General features: G+C 45.8%; 1 protein-coding gene across 3 annotated transcripts in view; it reads right to left on the bottom strand.

Annotated features, from left to right (window-relative positions):
* LOC119449926 (uncharacterized) overlaps positions 1 to 20,975 on the bottom strand; it is a 53,184-nt gene extending 32,209 nt beyond the window's left edge. The window contains exons 1-3 of one of the 3 annotated variants that reach the window (XM_037713217.2): positions 20,767 to 20,975; positions 2,958 to 3,109; positions 204 to 363 (exon numbers count right to left, since the gene is read on the bottom strand). In XM_037713217.2, the coding sequence (XP_037569145.1) occupies positions 204 to 363; positions 2,958 to 3,101 (304 nt within the window). In that variant the 5' untranslated portion in view covers positions 3,102 to 3,109; positions 20,767 to 20,975. Of the gene's footprint in view, positions 1 to 203; positions 364 to 2,957; positions 3,110 to 3,443; positions 4,108 to 4,136; positions 4,985 to 20,766 lie in introns of those variants that run through there. The other 2 variants (XM_049665521.1, XM_037713218.2) reach the window with 2 other exon arrangements.
* Between the last annotated feature and the right edge of the window lie 470 nt (positions 20,976 to 21,445).

The raw sequence follows: 21,445 nt of genomic DNA, 5'->3' as shown, positions 1-21,445 counted from the left end.
TTCCTGCCTCTTAATGATGAATCTATAACTTTTGGGTTCATCTCTCAACGTGTGGTCCTTAGCTCCCCCAAGCTGCTTTGTTAACCCTCAAGTTCCTGCCCTATATGTGAGTACCAGTAGAATGTAGGAAATGGACTATTTTCAAGGATAACTGTAAGCTACTGGATGGCAATGTGTTAGTGTCTTCAAATTTTTCACTATACCTTCAGGAGGTGCATTCTGATAGCCAGGTTTCCATTTTCTCCAGTCCTGGTAGAGTTTTGCACAGGTGTGCACTTTTACAATGTGCTCGGTGTAAGGCCATTCAGGTGGTTCCACTGGTGCAGGCTGCTTCTTCAGAGCAGCTGCACTGGGCTCAAGGACCTGTTCAATGATCATACATGGGCAACATGTTGAAAACAACAGTAAAAAAAGAAAAGAAACATGATGCAACAAATTATCGAAACTTTAAATTTCTTAACCAGTGAACATTTGGGTACACTCATGGTAAATGACCATTTATTTTTAACATTTTCAGCATGCACCAATGGAATATCAGAAAGACATTTTGTGTTCTAACAAAAGTAATAAAGAAGAATGGTTAGTGCTGCTAGTGCTATGGATGGTTGGTTTCTACAGGCTTGTTTGAGTTCAATATGATGTTGCCCAGTATCAATGGAAGATTGGATGCGTGCACTTTTATGGCACACTCACATCCCCACAGCAGCATATGGAGCATCTGGTAAGCAGCCTCCAGGTGATTATAGTAGCCAGCACCTATTTTCATATAAAATAATTAATAAATAGTATCTAATAGAAAGATTTCAACTTGACATCTCTCACGAAAGTATATTGACCTTCTGCATTAAGGCCCTCTTGGGCCTCAATGCTTGTATGCAGAGAGACTTTCTGTAAGGATGACCTAAGAGTCCTACAATCATGGATCAAAGAAGTGTTTAACCTAACTTGAATAAAAGCCTACTGCATACAGATGAAATTAGATTTATGAAAGGCTTAGAATGTGTGTCATATTGAAGAGCACCTCCACAGAAACATTTTGCTACAAAATATTTTTAATGCGTCTTGTATTAATGCAGTTATCGGCAATCAGACGCTGGCATTGCCACACCCTCGCAACCTCCTCACCTGTTTGTCATTCCCATTGCACTGAAAACTGTGTGACACACCCATATGAAACAAAGCTCACCATGCTTCTCCCATCATCGCACTGAGCTTCTGCACTGTGCATGATCTCGAGATTGTGTGGCACGACACTCCATCCTGCCGCCCTTCTCATAAGCCATAGTGTTAGAGCAATGAAGTTGGAACAACTATAATTTGTAACGTAGTTTGAAGAGAAGAGAAGGTGCACCATGCTGTAGGAAAATGTGGCAGACAAAGAACTTAGCCAGTTCATAAGAGTTTCCTTGCAGAATAGCTCCGGTTTCGGCATACCGGGTCAAGTAGTCGATAGCGACGACTATCCATCTGTTGCACGAAGAGGTCACTGGGAATAGACCAAGTAGATTCATTCCTATTTGTTGGAATGGTACTTGAGGAGGGTCCACAGGGTGGAGAAAGCCAGCCGGTTGAACGGGCAGTTTCTTGCAGAACTGGCAATCAAGGCAGGTCTTCACGTACCGTTGCACAGAAGAAAACAGCTAGGGCCAGTAGTACTCCTATCACATCCTTGCTAACGTCTTCGTGAATCACAGGTGCCCCGCACATGGCTCATCATGGCAGGCTTGCAAAATGTCTTGGTGCAGCACTGACGGTACAACAAGGAGGTACATTTCTGGAGCGCTTCTGCAGTTTTTCCTGTAAAGGACGTTGTTGCGCAGGCAGTACGATGATAAGCAGCGCACGAGCGAGCGAGTTAAAACAGTTTCAACTCCTTGAAGGTGCTCGATCAGCGACAGCAACTCAGGGTCAGTGCACTGGCGTTCAGCCATCTTTACGGTGTCAACAATGGCGACAAATAGCAAGTCGTGGTCAGGGTCCGATGATGTCGTAGGGAGAGGTGTGCGTGACAAACAGTCAGCGTTGCTGTGTTTTCTTCCAGATCGGTAGACAACGGTAATGTCGTACTCTTGTAAGCACAGGCTCCAGCAGGCTAGTCTGCCTGAAGGATCCATGAGGTTGGTAAGCCAGCACAGGGCGTGGTGATCACTGCCTATTTTAGTGTTGCTTTTGGCCGAGAACTCTGCTTAGTTGCGATGTTTCAGGAAATCAACCCAATAGCCACAGTGTTTACTCTCCTGTGAGAGCAAGGAAAGAAAGTAGTCAGGGCTTTGAAAAGTTGAAGAAAAGGGCCGCCAGCCTTTCCAGCAAGCTTGAAATGTGAAGTTATGCAAGAGGCAATGAACATGTAATAGGAAGCTCCTTTTGCAAGTGACAGCTTCCATACTGTAGCCCTTTCTGACCAATCTTTCATGGTAAACTAAACTAAGACTGCAACATTCGTTTTGTGCCTATGCTAACCATGCTATTCAGGTTATCTTCATACTTCGAGATCTGTGCAGTGCTCTTTACCTAATGCTAGTACAGACAGCAATCACAGTGTATTTCATGGTACTTGAACGCATGATGATGGCGAATTGGGTTTTTTTTTATGGCACAGCAGCCAATTTGACTTCAACTGCATCAACCACCAAACTTGTCATAGGATTTAAATACTGGACCATTATAATGATTTCTTCAATTTTTGACAAGATTGAATTAACTGAAGTTGGTTGTACAATTTGCAAATTATCATTTGGAGGCAAGCTATACAGGTGATATCAGCACAGCATAATTATACACAAGTCTGACTGGGAGCTTGAGTAGTAATAACAGGTAAGAATGGATGAGACACCACCTGCAAGAAGAGCATATTCAGTAATGAACTGAACATTTAGAAAACTTTTCTCAATTATCATCAGTTTCTTTAGTTGTTGATAATATCTGTTTAGGCAGTAACTGGGATGCATAAAATTTACCTGCGTGGCAACAGCTTCCATCTGCCCATGTGATCTTGAAGTCAGCAGTCCTCGGCATAGCAAAATATTTGGTGGCAATTTGCTTCCTGTGCAGACATTCTTGCATGCTTTGAGGCTGAGGAAAACCTTGATCGTGCCCTGCATTGTGTTCCCTGATACAGAGGGGAAAATATATATTTTTCACTCATTAACATTACACGAATACTACAGGCAAAGAAAAAAATATGCACTCGAAGAAAATTTGGGATAATCTTCTGAAAAAGGAAAATTACAGTTGTATTGGCTGGTGAAGCCACAGCTCTATTATTTTCTCTTAGCTGCAGCCGAAACTGACAAAAGCACGTGCACAAATCACAAGTAAGATTAGCTAATGAATTGCATGTTTCGAAACGTGACCCCTACGACTTGAACAAGGAACTGGTCATTGACACGTCATAGCAGGGCGTACCCACATACACACGCATCGTTTGTGACAGCTTCTCTCACCTGCGTTGGCTCAAAGCGAACTCTCCCGAGCGGATACCATAAATTGAATAACTTAATTAAACCGATCCACTCGTCGTAGGCACAGCTAGGGAACAGCCTCCGGTGACGCGTAGCTAGCGAAGAGAGGGAAAGCAGAGCGGACTGGCTCCTGAAAAACGCGAGCACGGCAGCTGCAACTTGTGAGGAGAAAGCGTGCTTCCATCTACAATTTGCGGGAATATATCGCGCAATCGCTGGAGCTTTTGATTTCGTAATTGCACCAATTGGCGCCTACTACTTTATGTTTCGTCATCCGCGCGCACCCTCCGCTCAAGCAATCAACCAATAACAGCGCCGCGGGGAAGATATCGCGCCAGATACCACAACTACCCTTTCCACTACCGACTGCACAGTGACAGCGCGCACAGCGTGTCCGTCAAAACGGTTCATTCTCCGTCGACAGTGCGATGCGAATAAAAACTGGCCTCAGTTATACGACCCATAACTCCGCATCGTCCGATCCTGACGGATATGTCAACGGCGCCGCGAACGCACGCGCTGCCGATTGGTTCATTTCAACCCTTTCTTTTCAGACATGGCAGGCCGGCGCAACAAGCGTGCCGCGCCTCAACTGACATTTTGCCGGTTCGACAGCTCCGGCTAAGAGAGAGAGAGATCAAGCCTCTGACAAAGGGCTGACAGGCAGGTACTCACAAGCGCGGCACGGCCGGTAGAGCGACTTTGCGCACACGGCGAGATAATACCGGACCAACGAGCGCCGAGCCTGCCTCGTCTAAAGCACCATAGCAACGCACATGCCGAGATGAGCCGGAGATGAGGAGCGGCTGCTGCTGCTGCTGCGCTGCCGCAAGTTGAATGATCGAGGCAAGGGCCAGCTACACGAGGGTTACGTCACGATCGTGCGATGCGTCGCCCCACCAAGGCCACCGCCGAGAGGTGGCGCGATGTGCCCTTGCTGACGAAATATGGCGGCGTTTACGAAACTGAAAATGAATGCGATGCCGAGTTCGTATGCAGCGATGTTGTCGCAAGAAGCTGCGACGAGCCCGAGCTTACGGAGCTGCAGGCTTTACAAGAGCACAAGCGTCGGACACAAAAGTGAAAAATACTCCGCGCGATCGCGCGCGGCTCTCGAGCGAGTGAGCCGAGCTGCTTAGACGCGGTCCGGTTGTTTTGGTCGCGGACGCCGCGGCCGCAGCGGACGAAAACTCGAATGCAGAGAAAACCGGAATCGAGGTCATGAGCGTGCGATGAACCGGACAGTCGTGAGAAGGAGCCTGGTTAATGGACTTAAAATGTCGTCTACCTCTCGCGGGTCCCGGTTTCATTCAAACACAACAAAAGGATTTCACGGTAGACTGCAGACTGGGTCGTCGGGCACGCGCCGGCAGTGAGGCGTCTGTCCTGGTCTAACTGGTCCATGGCGCCAAATGTCGTGCATTATCATTGGAAGCGCTTTGAGAAAGTAGGCGAAAAATGGCAGTAACGATACATGACGCATGCGCTTTCTATAAAGTTAGCTGCACGCGTACGTCTCGATCAGACATGATATCGATGTTATGCAACTGGTACAGTGCGTTCTATATAATGCCACGCGAAACAAATGAACACGCATTTGCATTTTCTACTATGCTTTGAAGCAGCCATTCTCGAATTCATGTAGTACTAGACATGTAATGGAAAGTATGATTGCATTGTTTAGTTACATTCTTGTCGGATAAAAATGCGGCCTTTCTTTTACCTGACAGATATGTTACATTGTAGTTATACATTTCTGCAGTAGTAACCTGAATTATTCAAAATGTATTTGTTGCTTCTGCGGTACTACTTGAAGATGAAAGCTTTCTGCTTCAGATCCCGAATAAAGACACCTTAGGGACAGGTTGACTACTAATCGTACAGGCACTGCATGGACGCATGTTGTGTTCTCCACTAATCATTGCTTTTTGTGCGGGAATAGCTTTGGAAATTGCACCAGCTGCGCCTGGTGCTACATTTTGTTTCGGCTTTACTGGTGTCTTAGCATTGTCTTAAGCTTTTTGAAGTTACTTACGCGCACGCGGACAAAGATGAACGCCTTTGAAGTGTATTATACCTGGTGACTATTTTTTATGTTGTGCGGAATTTTTAAAAAATATCCTGTTGCAGATAACATAATTCTAGTCCTTGAACTGGATTGTTCAGAGATGCGGACTTGCCCCAAAAATCGAAGTATATATTGAACTAATTAACAAAATTTACTAATTAACTTACGAATTACTTATTTTACGGCCCATATTGCAATTTATGAATTGTAGCCGGTGAGTTTGTCAGGCGTATCCACTATGAACGAATGTCCACAAGGACACCAGTTTGGAGATACGCGCCATCAAACTCGCCGTAAAAATTCACTGTTGGTCCACTTACTTATCTAACAAAACGCTCTTTTATGCTTTGAAGCACAATGGTAACTGGAACACCCATGTATTTCGTCCCAGCCTTTGGGAAATAATATCTCGAAACTGGTGTCATCCTGAAAATTCACTTCAAGTGAATGCAGCATCGTCCTGCAAGCTCACCGGCTACAATTCGTAAGTTGCAATATGTGCGGCATAGTAATTAATTAAGAATATAATTAGTCAATTTTTGTCAACGAGTTGAATATTTGTTTCGATTTCTCATGCTATAGACGGGTACAATTTAAGAAGACAGGAGAGGCCCCGCCCAGATGACCGAAGCGCACCAGCCGATTTCCTCCGCGACTAAAGAAATAGTCTCGCTGACGCGACTCGCCCCGGCGTGAAGCGCGGTCTGCATGCTCTCCGTCGGCTGGGACAGCGGCCGTCCGGCTCATGACGCAAGTCTTTAGTGCGCGCCCATTGGTGGAGGCTCGTATGCATCCGCCTTTTAGGGGGCAAATGCCGCTGGCTTCTAAAGTTGTACCCGACTTATGTCCACCTCATCAAATAATCTAGTTCAACGACAAGAATTACGCTATCTGCCACAGGCGATATTCAAAAATTCTGTAAAACATAAAACTGATGATCATGTATACAGATTACAAAGGACATCGTCGAAGAGAATATGTGCTATGGCAGCGCACGCCGCGCTACCTTGAGAGAGAGAGAATAAACTTCAGTGCAAAAGAGCACACGAGTGTAGGTAGCTCCTCCGCTTTGCAGTGGGTGGTCCCCTCAGTCCAGGAGTCCAGCGGCCTCAGCCAACACCACCTAGATAGCACAAGGCCTACGCACTCCGATCATGGCGTCCTGGCCCGACTGCCATAGAATCTAATGGGGATGCTCCCGCGTAAGCAACAGTGATTTTGGCGTCACCGCTTTCGTCACGCCAGCCTTGGCAATGGAAATTTCGGGCCAGGTAGCATGACGTCAGATCGGAGTGCGTATGTCTGTGCTGTCTAGGTGGTGTTGCCTTAGCTGCCCTTCTCGCTCGGTTGACCAGGTTGAGTTGGTCCGTCGGGTCTGAGCTGGACAGCGCTGCCTCCCATTGCCGTGTGGTGGGGTGTGTTATGGGTGTGAGCTGTGGTGTTTGCGCAAGCCCATACCATGTGGTAAAGCGTTGCGCATTGATCGCAGCGTGGGCATTTATAGGAATACAGCGCAGGGTGTATGGCGTGGTAGAGACTCAAATGTGGATATGTGTTTGTTGGGAGCTTTCGCCATATTACGGCTTCCTCTCGCGTCAGAACATTGTGAGGCGGTGGTAGTACGTGTTCTTTGTGAAAGGGGATAGTGTTGTAGGATGTGCGTGCCGGTTAATGGTCTGGGCTCGGGATGGAAAGGCTCGGCGCGGCCCTCTTGCGGGTCCCGGTGTGCATGCATGCGCTCGGGCGTAGGCGTGTGCCTGCTGATTGCCGCGTAAGGACTCATGCCCCGGAGTCCACACGATTTGTATGTATGGTGGTAGCTGGTGCGCTTCATTCAGAATGCGATGTGCGACCCTGGAAATTTTGGACCTGGAAAATTTATGCATGCCGTCTGAGAGTCCGTCAGAACTATGACACACTCCCAGTGCGCTCTCGTCGTGATGGCTAACGCTATCGCTAGTTCTGCCTCCGCAGCGCTCGCTCTGGAAACCGACGACACATTTATTTCGGTGCCATGATTGTCGACTATACACTGGTGACGAATGAGGTGCTCCTTGCGGTTCTGGCCATGTCTGCATACAAGACATTGGGGTGGTTCTCATACTTTCTCGCGAGCGCCTGCGCTCGGGCTTGTCGCCGTACGATGTGGAAGTTTGGATGCACGTATCTGGGAATCGGTGAGACGTGCATAGTTTCTTGTATTCGTGTTGGGATTTTTGTCAGTGCACTGGCCTTCCGTATGGAATATCCAAGACGTTCCAAGACGCAGCGTCTCGCTATTGTGCGTAGTAGCCTTTCCTTCTGGCTTACCAGGTGGGCCTCTATGATTTCCCGTGCGTTGTTGTACACTCCTGTCTCCTCGAGGCGAAAAGTATATAGCCGTTCCGGGTGGGAGTCCGAGAGCTTGCGTATCAGCCGGTCGAGTACCTCCACTTCCACGTCACTGAAATTTAAATATGGTACCTAGTGCGCAATACGACTTACAATCAGAGCCTGCACTAGTCGGATCAGGTCCTGTTCCTCGAGTCCCCGAGCTGGCAATTCGTTGCATCATACGCAAGATCTGCATGGTCGTGTGTTGTAGCTCCTGTAGGCGTATCCTCCACCCCCGTATTTTTGTAAGTGTAAGCCGATGATACGAAGTCTGCCCACATTGGTGATTTTTCTAGGACCTATTCGCAGGTGGATGGTTGGTGCCGGGGCTGTTGATCGTCCTCGTGAGCGCTTCTCGATTATGAGGAGCTCCGACTTCTCCGGCGCGCATTGCAGTCTGCATGTCTCCGCGCATCTTGTTATATATGAAGTGTACTGCCCCCTCTAATACCTCTTGTTGTTCTCCTATGGACCCATAGAGTTTCTCACTATAACACCTAGAGGGTAAACTGGCGCCACCGTCTATGCGAGTTTCTTAAAGGGCTGCCGTGCCCTCATGGGAATGGCGGGATATGTGTCTGCGAGGCTTGTGTTGGCTGGTGTTGTACGAGGCTTCGTATAAAACGTAGATATGGCTACACAAATAACGCGTTCTTAAAATAAAATCTACATAAAAGGCTTTCATTCACCCATATTACATCTCTCAATAAAGTTTACTCACCTAAAATGCAGCATCATGCGAAGAAAAGCAAGAACAGACGGCAAGTTGTTCCAAAGCGAGCGATAATCTTGTTGTCTGCCCTCCAACTTTAGCGGCCAGCTGGTACTTTTTACGTTTCACAGAATTGTGCATCCAATAGTATGTCCTCGAAATTAAACAAAACATGTTATTGTGTAATAATAAAGCTAAAGCAGTTTTTTACGTGCTGTTTTAGCAGGAAATGAATCATTGTGACAGACGGAACGGTGCTAACCGGGCGCGTCTTCAAGGAGTTCGGGCTCTCCAAAACGATGCCAATCCGAATCCACAATATATCGGCATTCCCTTGCATACCACGGCGCAGCAGCGCCACATTTCCCTCTAGGTTTTATAGTGTGAAACTATGTATGGACCCTCCGACCGTCCATATCGTGATATCATCTGCATACAAGGCATGTCTGATCCCCGGTATTTTCTCGAGTTTTGCTGGGAGTTTCATGATGGCCACTTTGAAAAGTGTCGGCGACAACACTGATCCTTGTGGCGTTCCTCTGTTAGGTTTGTGTACTTTCTATGACCTCCCATTTCGCAGCCCTATATATTGTGGCTGTATGATCTGTGAGAAAAGCCCTCACTTATAGTTGTACGTTCGTCGGCCGCAATTCATGTCACTGAGATTGGCTAGTATGGCTTCATGCCTCACGTTGTCAAATGCCCCCTTTAGGTCTAGTGCGAGAATTGCTTTTGGGCAGCACGGCGTTACTGCATTCAGTGCTTCCTCTTGGAGCTGCAGAAGCACGTCTCGCGCGTTGACAAGTTGTGCAAAAAACCAAACAGCATGCTCGTCATCAGTTGACGTTCTTCGAGATGCGTCTGTAGCCTGTCTAAGATTACACGTTCCATCAGTTTACCGAGGCAAGACGTGAGCGAAATGGAAAATCGCAGCCGCGTTCACAGATGGCGACATTTTAACAGCGAAGCTGTTTAAGCCAGCCGTAATTCATGGTGCGTATCCAGAAACTACCAAGAAAGAAAGGAAAATAAACTTTCTTGCCGAGGCGGGATTCGAATCCGCGTAACCCCGGTTCCAAAGCAAGCATCGTAAAAAAGAAAAAAAAAAAAGAAAAGAAAACTAGGCTATACAGCCACGCTTACAGAACATGCATTTATGCAAACCATATGAGTGCGTTCGAGCGTCGTCGTGTTCGCCCACAGCTGGCGCATTCGTACGCTCGTGCTCTGCGAGGTAAAGAGGTAGGTAAAGAAGTTTTGCGCGCTATGAGAGCGAAAGAGAGAGAGAGAGAGAGAGAGACGCATTCACGGAGTGGGTCTCCTGGAACGCGGTGTCGGTGTTGCAAGCTGCGCTATGCAATGCGCAGTGACGGCCGCAAGTCCGAGACGCGCGAAAAGAAATTATCATCATCATGAGGAATAAGATGAAAAGTTCGCGCGCACTTCTGGAAAATGCTGGGCTACGATCGCCCAGCTTCACTGTTTCAAGTGTTGCGCGGCCGAGTGCAAGATTAAGCGTTTTTTTTTTTTTTAATGCGAAGTTTCATCAGTATCCTGGAGATGTCTTGAATGGCGAAATAGCAGCAGAACCAGATGATATGCCCTTGTTATGTCTCCCTCTGTTTTTGCAAGGCAGAGTTGGAAAGAAGTAAGCGAGCGAGGACACTTTGAATCTTTGTGTTACTCGGACTTGTATCTTTCATAAGGCCCGACTTTTATCGAGGCCTCACTTGCTTCTTTTTCCTGTTTTCTTTTTTTTTAAATCGCTTAGGCACTTTGTGTTTCGGTCTTATAATCGCTTAGGAATGCTTGTTCCCGAAACTCACTCCAAATTCCGTTTAATATTTTGCATGTGCTTTGTCAACACCGAATTTCGAAACCTATTCGAACAGACACGGAACCGAATCAAATACGAATCAGATCATATGAGAATTATTTTTTAATGGTCCTTTGAACAGTAAACTTATACGCGTATTATGGGGTTTAACGTCCCGAAACTGCACAGTCAATTGGCTATGAGAGACGCCGGGTGCTCCGGATTAACTTTGTCCGTGTTCACAAATGCACGGTACACGAGCGAAACGCGGCCGGCCGGGAATCGATCCCGCGACCTCGAGCTTAGTAGCAGAACGCCATGGCCCCTGAACCAGCATTGTTTCGTAGTGCAGTGTTCCAACATGTCACATATCCAACTTGCCCACTATACAACGCACTATTTGACTGCACTGAACCACGGCGGTGGGTGAATAGTAAACTTATTGCTCATTTACTATCAAATTACCATCACTATTGTTTTTAAACCGGACACGTGCGAACGTCCACACCGTAACGAAATTGCGTGATCTGCTTACGGATCTATCGGATTAAGTTAATCGACGCTCGTTAATTGTGTAAGTAAGTAAGCTCCCGGGTCCCTATAGCATGGGTTAATTAACTAAACGAGTGAACAACGCAGCAGGAAATGTTTTACATATTGGTCACAATTTTATTACCAGCATCAGAATACGAAGTCATATGACTGAACACAAACACTCTCATAATCAATTTTCTCGAGCTCTAAACACAACGATCACAGCGTGCCGTTCTTACTTTTTTTTTAAAATAACCGAAACACAAATGAGCTGCTACAGATTTTTCGCACCGCAGGCGTGACGTTCCTGGCCGCGACAACTATAATTAAGATCATCACAAAGTCTGAAGGATTATTTGCAGAGCTAGAGGTATTTTGAGTTCGTAGTGGACAAGAAACAAGTTGCTCAACATCACCAGGGGAAGAAGAAACAACTTTCCGTAGCTTGTCTCAGTGCTTCATCATGAGAAAAACTTAATTTCAGCTTTAGTGTGCATGGGTTCCACGTAATACAAGGATGCATTCGTATACAATGAAAGGACCTCGTGTATTTTTCCCATATGTCCGCCACAGTGGGGGGCCACGTAGTTCGCGCGTGACAAAGCCTGCAATTGCAAAATTCATTGCGCTGAGAAGCGTTGGACTTTCTCGCTCTTTGTCGATTCCAAGCTGTTCAAGAATTTCTATACGGACAGCTGTTCGGCGGGAATTGAGAGCGCCTTGCGCTACTGCTCGAAAGCCAAGTTTCCAGCTTATACAGACATATTTCAGTCATACGTTAAAATTTTGGTGAAGTATTCGAAAAAAAGTGAATGCTGTCTGTTTGTTTCGAATATTAGGATAATCGATTCGAAAACATAGAAATGCTATGTTTTCGTGCCCATCTCGTACGGGAAAGAACGTTACGTTTGCCATAAGTGTACGGATATTACGTACGATGTTTAGTGGTCTGCGACAACATCTAGCATGTTAAGGGTCTGGAGAGTAACCTTTATATATCCCGGCAGGCAACTTTAAGTTTCCTGTTGATTAAAGAAAGAACATTTGAAACGCTGAAATTCTCTCATAAGGCAATCGATGAACCAATATGTGATGGCGTTCAATTGAGAGAAATTTAAGTTCTCCCGACAGCTGGATGCAGAGTTCTCGTTCAGGGGCTGAAATTCTTTCATAAGGATGGCCCACTTTAGGCAAATCTTAAAAGAAAGCAAAACTGAAACCCCGATGTTTGCAACTCGGCACTAAACGCAGATATCGCAATTCAGTAAACTGTATATGCATGCTAGAGTGCTTAAAATCACCAAATATGCTATATGCTATTTTACAGCTTATGTGGAATCGTTACACTGTTCACGCGATTTTCTCAAAAGTATTATTCACAACTTAGTGGCACACTTCAGCGCGACCTATATAATATGTCAGTTTTATTTACTGTTTAAGCCCTCTAAGTACATTTTTGCGTGATTGTAGGTATATATTTTTATTGCGTGCGTAGTTACATATAGTTGTCAAGTTCGCCCTTCAGTGTTCTGAAAATTTCCAACATTCGCACATTTTTGTTCGAAATTTGAGAGCATAATTATAAATCCTGTTCTCTCTGATTTGCTAAACTTTTGCTAAACTAGCAATACGTAGATTAACTAGCTTGCGCAAACGCAAATTAGTGAGAACTCAGCCGTATTGGCATGGTAGTGTTTCCGTGCACCTCTGTTGCTTTTCATCTTCCCAAAATTGTTTTGTCCGCTTCCCGAAGCATTCCACAAATTGATTGATTGATTGATTGATTGATTGATTGATTGATTGATGGACCATTATTATTTTTTAACATAAAGTTTGCACACACTGAGTGGGCCCCTAGGCTAGATTGGGCCCAAATTTTTTTCTTTCTTTTACAATGGCAATTCGGACAGGGTAAACAACATGGAACAAAATTTCTGAACTTGTGCGAAATTCTGCAAGCAGGCTTCGCCACATAGTTAAGTTTTGCCCCACGGAATGTGGCTGGCGCCCTCACGCTGGCATCACTGTGTGAACGTAAGCCGGTACGCGTGCAAGCAACGAGAAGTGCAGGTGGCCCCAATGGCGGGACACTTGCTTCTCTCCGCAGGCTTTGTTCCACATACATATACTGCGAAAAACGCCATATTCTTGCGACACGTGGCACACGAGATGCGCGGATAAGCGCGCTTACGAAATTTCGTGCTCCCTCGGCGTCTGCATGGTTGGAAGTTATGCCGGAGGCAATGCACACCATTAAAAAATAATAACAACAAAGAAGAAGGAATAGTGCTCAGCGATTCAAACGCGATATTCGGAGCGCGTGGCTGCCGGGACATATTCCGCCACTTGCGTGGGCACTGCGAGCATCATGGAAGCATGGTTCATTGCGGAACTGTGACTGCATTTGGTCTCCCAGCTCTCACCGGTGGGGACAAAAAGTGCCGACCGCCATGCGGCCCGATTATCGCACTTGAATCGCTGAGCACTGCACGTAATTATGAGGCGCCGTATTCACGAAACTTTCCGTAGGTAAATGTTCCTTGCCGCTGAGTTCGCTCAGCGAGCTCAGCATCGCTCTCTCATAGCATGATGTCATCTCATGGCTGACAGAACCTCATGCGTGGGACGGCCAGTAGTCCTAAAGCAGTGCCGTTCAAAGCCTACGGGAAAGCTATGCGGTGTTCCTTTTGTCGACGCATTTTCTGGGACTTTCTGTAATCTCTCGGTCGAATGGATTACAAGGTTCACTCTGCATAAGCAGTCATCATAAGGAAGGAGAAAAGAAAGACGAGAAACAAGCACATATCTCAGCCTTAACCCTATTATTTTCGCAGACGAAGACGGAAGCCCCCCCTTCCGCTAACGGGGGAGTGGGCTACACCGCGTGTCCTTCTCACCGAGCGATGTAGGCGTCGTCGTTCTTGACCTCGCTTGCCCGTACGCACGCTCGGTCGTTGCCTCGAGGAGTCGAGGTACACGGCTCCGTGATTATGTGCTCAGTAATCGCGCCCAGGCCCTGTACATTCGTGCATGGCTGAACGCTCGAAGAATTCGCGAGCGGAATGGAAGCGAAGGTGCGGTTTTGATGACGTCAATACGATTTGGGACCCCTGGCCTGTGATAGCGAATCGCTGCGGTGTCCAGCTCCTGTGCGCTGTGAGAGCAGGCTTTGATCACTGCGGCAGCTGCTTCAACGCACATTGAGGACCACAATTAGTGTCAGTGACGTCACCCGGAGTGATGGAGAGGAAGTGCTTAGTGGGAACTTGCTCTGTGAACTGCACTTTCATGGCTGTGACGCGCAAATATGGGGTCTGTGTGAGCGCATGTGTGTGCTTGTGAGCGTTCCTGATCCTTATATCGAGAATTTCTGAGAAGGTATCGGTTTGTTCTTGCTAGCGAGCCCACTATTTCGCTTTCCAAGTGTTCGGAGCGTTGTACCAGTCAGGAATGTAACAATTTTCGCCCAGAAAAACAATAACTGAAACTAAATGAAATCACCACCCAAAGCATTTTTTTAATGGCCTGATCTATCCGTATACCAAGGGCAAGTGTTGCCGTTGTTCACACCTCGATAACTCGGAAGAAATGACTCGTAACAGCAATCGGTGCCAGGCTTTAATCCTAATGACAGTTGTGCTGAATTTTCTCGGCAACTCAAGGGCGAACTTGTGTGGTTCCCATGTAAATGCTTTTTATCACTCATGCAGCGACCGGATCGGGAATACACGGTAAAGACGCGCCGCATTGGAAATATTGACTCTCGAAGCATTGCTTTTATTCTGTAGCGATAAGTGCGTTTATTATTTGCTAACTTGTTCGACCGAAGCGGTCGCATTTCACAACATTTCAGCAGTAGAAAAGCGTTAGACAATAACGTAAGAAAAAACACAAATAAGCAAGAGAGGACGCAAAATATGTCCAGTATACCACAATATTCGTAGCTCCTCGCTCGTAACTTTCTATTGGCAGTCCGCCTTCTTTAATAATACGTCTAGCACAGTAGGATTGGCTGGAATTTTCTCTCTCGAACAATTCTAGCGTAAGATCTTTTTGTGCAGACGGGCCCAGATGGTAGTTAGTCTGCTTTACGAAGAACGAGGCGGATGACAGTTCCGAAACAGTTGACTAGAATAGTTAGCGTTATTTTTAAATGTAATAGCTAATTTATACAGGAACTAGAGCAACGAAAAGCTTGTGTTAGTCGAATTGCACGCTCATGCTGCACTTGGAGCTTTCTTAATGTTCTGGGCCCATATCCACACACACCCACACACACAAAAAATATTCTTACGTTATCTAACTGTTCGTAAGAACAAATGCCAGTCAATCGTGATGTTGAACATATTAGTGAACGATGAAAAGTTCTGTGAATTCGGCCCCTGTTTCAGAAGTAATAACCTCTGCAGGGCCTGTGTTATAACTTGCGACCTACATTAATTTGATTTGAATCGTACTAATAGAAGAAAAGAAAGGAACGTTTGCAGTTATACACGGACATGCAGTGCATTTTTTTTTGTCTGGATTGCAATGAAATGTTTTGTGAGAGAAATTCTTTTAAGCTACATACGTTCGTTCTCTGGAAGGCTCTGTATGTGTGCCGAGTATGAAGTGAAGCCTACATATTTTTACCGTTGGAACGGTAGTTGTTTGACCGAGAAACTGCGGCGTATTGGAGTGACGGTGTCTCCTTTATACTTCAAACAAAACAATGACGGATACGACATACTCTCTCCAGTCGATGAAAACTAAAACAAAGCCTCTCTTTATGAACAATAGAATGCGACACGCGCCTCAAAAGAATGAGCTGCCTACGTGGCTGTGGTATACGTGGCGAGGCGTTGTCTTTTTCTTCTAATGTCGTTTTTCGCCACATTATCCGTCCTCTTTACATGCCTCTACGCGTCGTGTAATCAAGGACTGCATCCAACAAATTTGGTGAACAACGCTATTAGCCCGTGAGCGGAGACTAGACGGAAGTAGCATGTCGTTTAGAAGACGTTGTTTTTGTTCTAGTGGTCTGTAGTATATTCCAACAAGATATGTGTATATATAGTTGTCTCCGCAGTATTTTTGTACGCATACACATAGATAACATTTGCGGTAAACTACGGTTTATTATAACTTCGCATTTTTAGGCAGCCTACCTATATAGCCTCAAAAAGAAGTGCACTGCCCCTCGAGCTGTCACAAAAAAATTTTCTTCTTGACCTTTCTTCCCCATTTTATAGTTTCCCATTACGTTCTTATTTCCCACCTTCTCTAACCACTGCTCTAACCACTGTTCCGCGGCTCTCTGAACAAAGCTCTGAGCGCATTAATTGAGGCTACCTATAGCCGAGACCAGCCGCGGGCACCAGGAGCCGAATTGGTTCTCAACGGTCTGGATAATGCGTCACCTCCGGCGAGCGGAGGTGACGCATGCGCGGAAGTGACGAAGCTTTCCATCTTCGGTATTTCACTGGTCTCTACGTAGTAGACATCAGTTCGGTATTTCAAACGTGAAATTTTGCTCGGAGGCTGCTCTACATCTACGTTATCCAAAACTGGGCTTCCTAGGCGGTTCAAAATTTTATTTCAGTTGGCCTTTTAAGTGTCTGTATCGCCTGGTATACGTGCCGTATACAGAATTCAGTTGGACGCACGCTGCACGTTCACTCCCGAGCAAGATTTAGTTGAATAGCAGCTTGCTGGGCTAGTTGGTTCATTGCAACTCGTGTAACAGCGCGAAAAATAACAAGGAAGGGACGACAATAGAGACAGAGTGAAAAGAGCGCTGACTTCCAACTGTTTATTCTACTGACGATGCTAGGCATATGTACATATACGAAGCGTCAGCGAGAAAGGAAATTCAAGAGGATAAGGAAAGAAACTTCAATCAGCATGAATGGCACAAGGTGATAACAACATGGACCCAATCACCAACCATCTAAAAATCGTAGTTCTTCCTTAGTCAGTGTTAGTGATGGCATACTCACACACATTTCTCCCGCACGAGCAATCTTAACTGCCTCAATTATTTCTCTGACGCGCTGGTCTTTGTGTCGAAATACAATCCCGCTTTTCTTGGACTCAGGCTTGCATGGCTTGGTATGACGACACGTAGTTTTATCACCACATTGACGGCAGTGTAACCCAAGCTGACCCTGGTTACCGTCACTTACATTCTTACTGTGCTCTCTTAGTCTGGTGTTTACGCATCTGCCAGTCTGTCCAATGTATTCGCGTCCGCAAGCCAACGGCACGCGATATACGACACCCTCGTCACAAGAGATAAAACGATCCTGGTGCTGAATCTTGCATGATTTCTTCTCTTTGATATTGCACGGGTTTGTTTTCTTGCAAAGGATTGAAAGTTTTAGCGGAGCTGAAAACACAACATCAACGCCTACGCGTTTCCCAATCTTCTTTAGATTGTGGGAAGTTTGGTGGATGTACGGAATGACGGCTATTTTCCTACGCACGTCCGAACCTGCCACATCTTTCTTCTGAGATTGCCGAACTGCTCTCATTTTTTGCAACAAGCCCTCAGCCACAGACACCACCAAGGGTTCTGGGTATCCCGCGTCAGACAGCCGTCTATTTTGAAGTGCTAGGCTTTCTTGGAGCATATGTTCACAAGACTTTGTTAGAGCATTAGTAAAGCAGTACTTAACAATGCTACGCTTCACGAGCTTTGAGTGGTAAGATACAGCCGGCAATAAAGCTTTTTTTTTTTTGCTCTAGGTTCATAACCCCAACATACGTGATCATTAAAAAACTTTAGTCGTAGCTCTAAAAATCTAATAGAATTCTTCTCAGGCAGTTCATGCGTCAAAATTAAGGGGTTTAAGTTGCGCTTGAAAATATCAAGCACGTTTCCAACTGAGTCATAAAAATCCGCATTGGCGTTGTCAATGATGATTGAAAAGTCGTCCACAAATCTAAAAACTTTGATTACACTAGTCCCATCGAGACATCGAGCATCGTCAGTAGAATAAACAGTTGGAAGTCAGCGCTCTTGTCACTCTGTCTCTATTGTCGTCCCTTCCTTGTTATTTTTCGCGCTGTTACACGAGTTGCAAGATTTAGTTAATGATTGCTTTTTTTTTTTGTTGTTGATCGCACGTCGTCGCTATCGTCTGAATTGGCCCACTGGCGCGACGAGGGATAAAAAGAAAATGGAATCGACGGAAAATAAGCGTTTGAAATACGGCCCAAGCTCGGGCTGGGAAATTTCATTTAGTTGGCGTAGTAAAACGTTAGGAATTGATTGCCTTTTTTTTCCCGTAGTTGTAGGTCTTAAGTATATAACTCTGCCTCTGCACGTTATCGCCAGCATCAGCCAGTCGTCGCGGCGAATGATAAGATTAAAATGCCGCTGAACGAAAGGAGTCATGTCACACACCGGTTCTGCAGAGATGTCAAGGGCATTTGCGCTTTCTCAATTGCCTCACGACGCGGCGAAAAAAAGTACCCTCCGGCAGAAAGAATTGCGCACGCCCTGTTAACTCAGTGGCTATGGCATTGTGCTACTGAGCTCGAGGTTGCGGGTTCGATACTGGGCCGCGGCGGCCGCATTCCAGTGGATGCTGAATGCAAAAACCATCGTGTGTACCGCGCATAAGGTGCATGGTAAAGAATCTCTCAGGTGGTCGGGGTTATTCCGGAGCATTCACTTCGGCGTACCTCATAATCGGCCGGATCGTGGTTATGGCACGCAAAACACGAGAATTTAATTTCATTTTTTTTTTCTAGAAATAAATGTGGTTTGCTCTGGCACATCCGTCGGCTGTGACCGTCTAGGTTAAAAAATGCACATATATGGCCCTTCATTAATGCGTTAGCATTATAGGAGTGTCAAAGTGGAGGAAAAAAAAAAAAACTGTTACGTGTGTGAAGCGTTGGCAGTCAGTCACATGGTAGAGGTACATATAGTGCAACTGTCAGCGGTCTGACGGTATACTGATGGCGGTAAATAAATAAATAAATAAATAAATAAATAAATAAATAAATAAATAAATAAATAAATAAATAAATAAATAAATAAATAAATAAATATGCAGTCGAACCCGGATATATCGAGTCAGAAGGGGATCACGAAAAAGTTTGATATATAGTACAGTAATTAGCCATATAAACTGAAAATTTCTATACGAAAATTTTCAACTGGATTTTACTGCTGTTCGTTATACACAGTAATTTGTTATATGTGAGTTTGATATATGCGGGTTCAATTATATATATATATATATATATATATATATATATATATATATATATATATATAGTGCAACTGACGGTGGTCTAGTCCATACTAGTTGCACTTCGCTCCTCGAAGAAGCAGTACGTGTGTCGAGTGAGCTCCTGAACAACACTTAGCAGTTTTTTTAACGCGGTTTAAATCATGGATCCGGGACCTCAAAGAGGTCCGACGTAATGCTAACGCATTTCTCTCGAGTTTGTCGCTAAATCGCCACTGATATTTTTTCACAGAAAGGTTACAATTTAGCCTCGAGAAGTAATCGTGGGGGAGAGCTCTGGATTAACCTTAACTACTCAAGTCCTTATCATATGAACCAAATTACGAGTGCACGAATTTTCTTTTTCTTCCTTTCTTTTTTCATTGCGCCTCTATCATTATTCTAGACGCGATTGTGAGTCGAACCTCAGACCTCTCGCTGAGCGAAAAACGCCAGCTGCTGAGCCACCGGGACATTCGTGAGCGTCCGGATTGCGCGTTTTGTTTAATATACAGCACTAGAGGTTAAGTGTAAGTTTACTGCAGTTTCACCTTAGTTGCTGCCCTCTCCTTCTGGAGATAAGAGGGTGCAGCCACTCAAGCGCTAGTTCTATTTTTTTTTCTTCTTCAACTGAGTCAACGCACTCACCAGCTGTCCCACGCTTTGCTGACGCTATTTGTTTTTATCACCTCCAGATACGGATCATTACTTTGGACGCTACGACGGAGACAAGCCGGAAAAGTGCCGTGTACGTCTGCTGTGGTGGGGAAGAGAGACACCGCACTGGTTTGGTTGGGACGCGGGGATAATTTTTTACTGTTGTGTTCTCATGCTCTACCTCACACGTATCGCGGCTGCTGTCGTGTTCTTAGATTCCAGGAAGGGTCGTCTTGAATGTTTTCTTATTGACATCCCCTGTGGAATGAACCCAAGCGTCTGGTAGAAAAGAGAGAGAGAGAGATAATGACTGAACGGCATAGGAGAAGGACGGAAAGATGCGCGAATGCTCACCCTGAGAGCAAAAGAAATGGACCACACTCTTGTGTTCCTGCATTCTCATTTCCTTCTGACGGTAATTTTTTTTCAAGCTAAGCGTCAGCGAAAAAAAAAAAGAACTAAAAAAAAGAAAGATGATAATTGATGCATCCTTTGATAGCATCCAGCTAGCGGCTACAGTTTCTCTTTATCCGGTCGCTACGTTTAACGCTTAGCAGACAATAAGAGTATATAAATGAATTACGTTTCGAATCAGGACCCGAAGACTACTGCCCCTTCACAACGCACAGTGATGGTCACTGTCACCATCTCGAGACTGATTAAGTCCCCTGTATTTTTCTTGCAGTGGACTTATCGACAAGTAGACCTAATGTACTATCTACAATATATCTACAAATCCCTCTATCCTACAAGAATCTCGAACCCATCTCATGCTGGCAAATTTCCTGATCTCATCACTGAATAACTATTTTCTGCCGCCCTTGACTGGAAATTCCCTTCCCTTGGATCCCCGTTGCGCGAACTCTTAATATTATAGACCATCGGTTATCTACAGAGCGTTAGTACGTAATGCGTACACTCACCTTACCCTGTCACAAAACACGACTGTTGGTGCTCGGCGGTGTGTATCGAAAGAAGCCCGTCCTGATCGCCTCGTCTCACTCACTCCTCCATCCAGTTCGGAGACACGCGGCAAAAGTGGTCCTGGAAGTGGCGCGTCTTTTTCCGTCGAGTCTCGTGGAACTTTCTACGTGCTCGCGCGCCGAGAGGCGGCGGCAGTGGTGGAGAGGAGGTGAAGGGGACAGGGCGAGCGGGGAGACGCGCGTCTGGTTTTGCTGCTGCCGACACGCGGCGGCGATATCACGAGTACGCGCACCGGTTGACAGCCCGCGGACGGACGAAGCTGCTTGCTTGTGCTTGTCCTCTAATAAACGAGGCCCAGATTAAAAAAAAATTAAAATGAAATTAAAAGAAAAACACGTGGATCCCACGTACTGCGGGAATCGGTGGATGCGAAGCGTTTTGGCGGCTTCCATCATGCTCTCGGCAACGAGTCTCAGTTCGTCTCGCTATGCAGGCTTTCATTTGCAAGTATGGGTGCATGTGCATGTACTGAGAAGTGCCAAACGTAACGCTTGACGTTCAACACGTGTAAGCACCTGCAAATACAAGATCAGCTGCACCTCAGCCTCAGGGGCTGTTTTGAGGTACGCTTTAAACATGCGACAAGACACGCGATTTCAGCTGCGGGACGTTCTTGGA

Source organism: Dermacentor silvarum, chromosome 4, assembly GCF_013339745.2.
Source record: "Dermacentor silvarum isolate Dsil-2018 chromosome 4, BIME_Dsil_1.4, whole genome shotgun sequence".
NCBI classification, from domain to species: Eukaryota; Metazoa; Arthropoda; class Arachnida; order Ixodida; family Ixodidae; genus Dermacentor; species Dermacentor silvarum.
The sequence above is the reverse complement of the archived record's forward strand: the minus strand, read 5'-3'. Positions and strand labels throughout refer to the sequence as shown.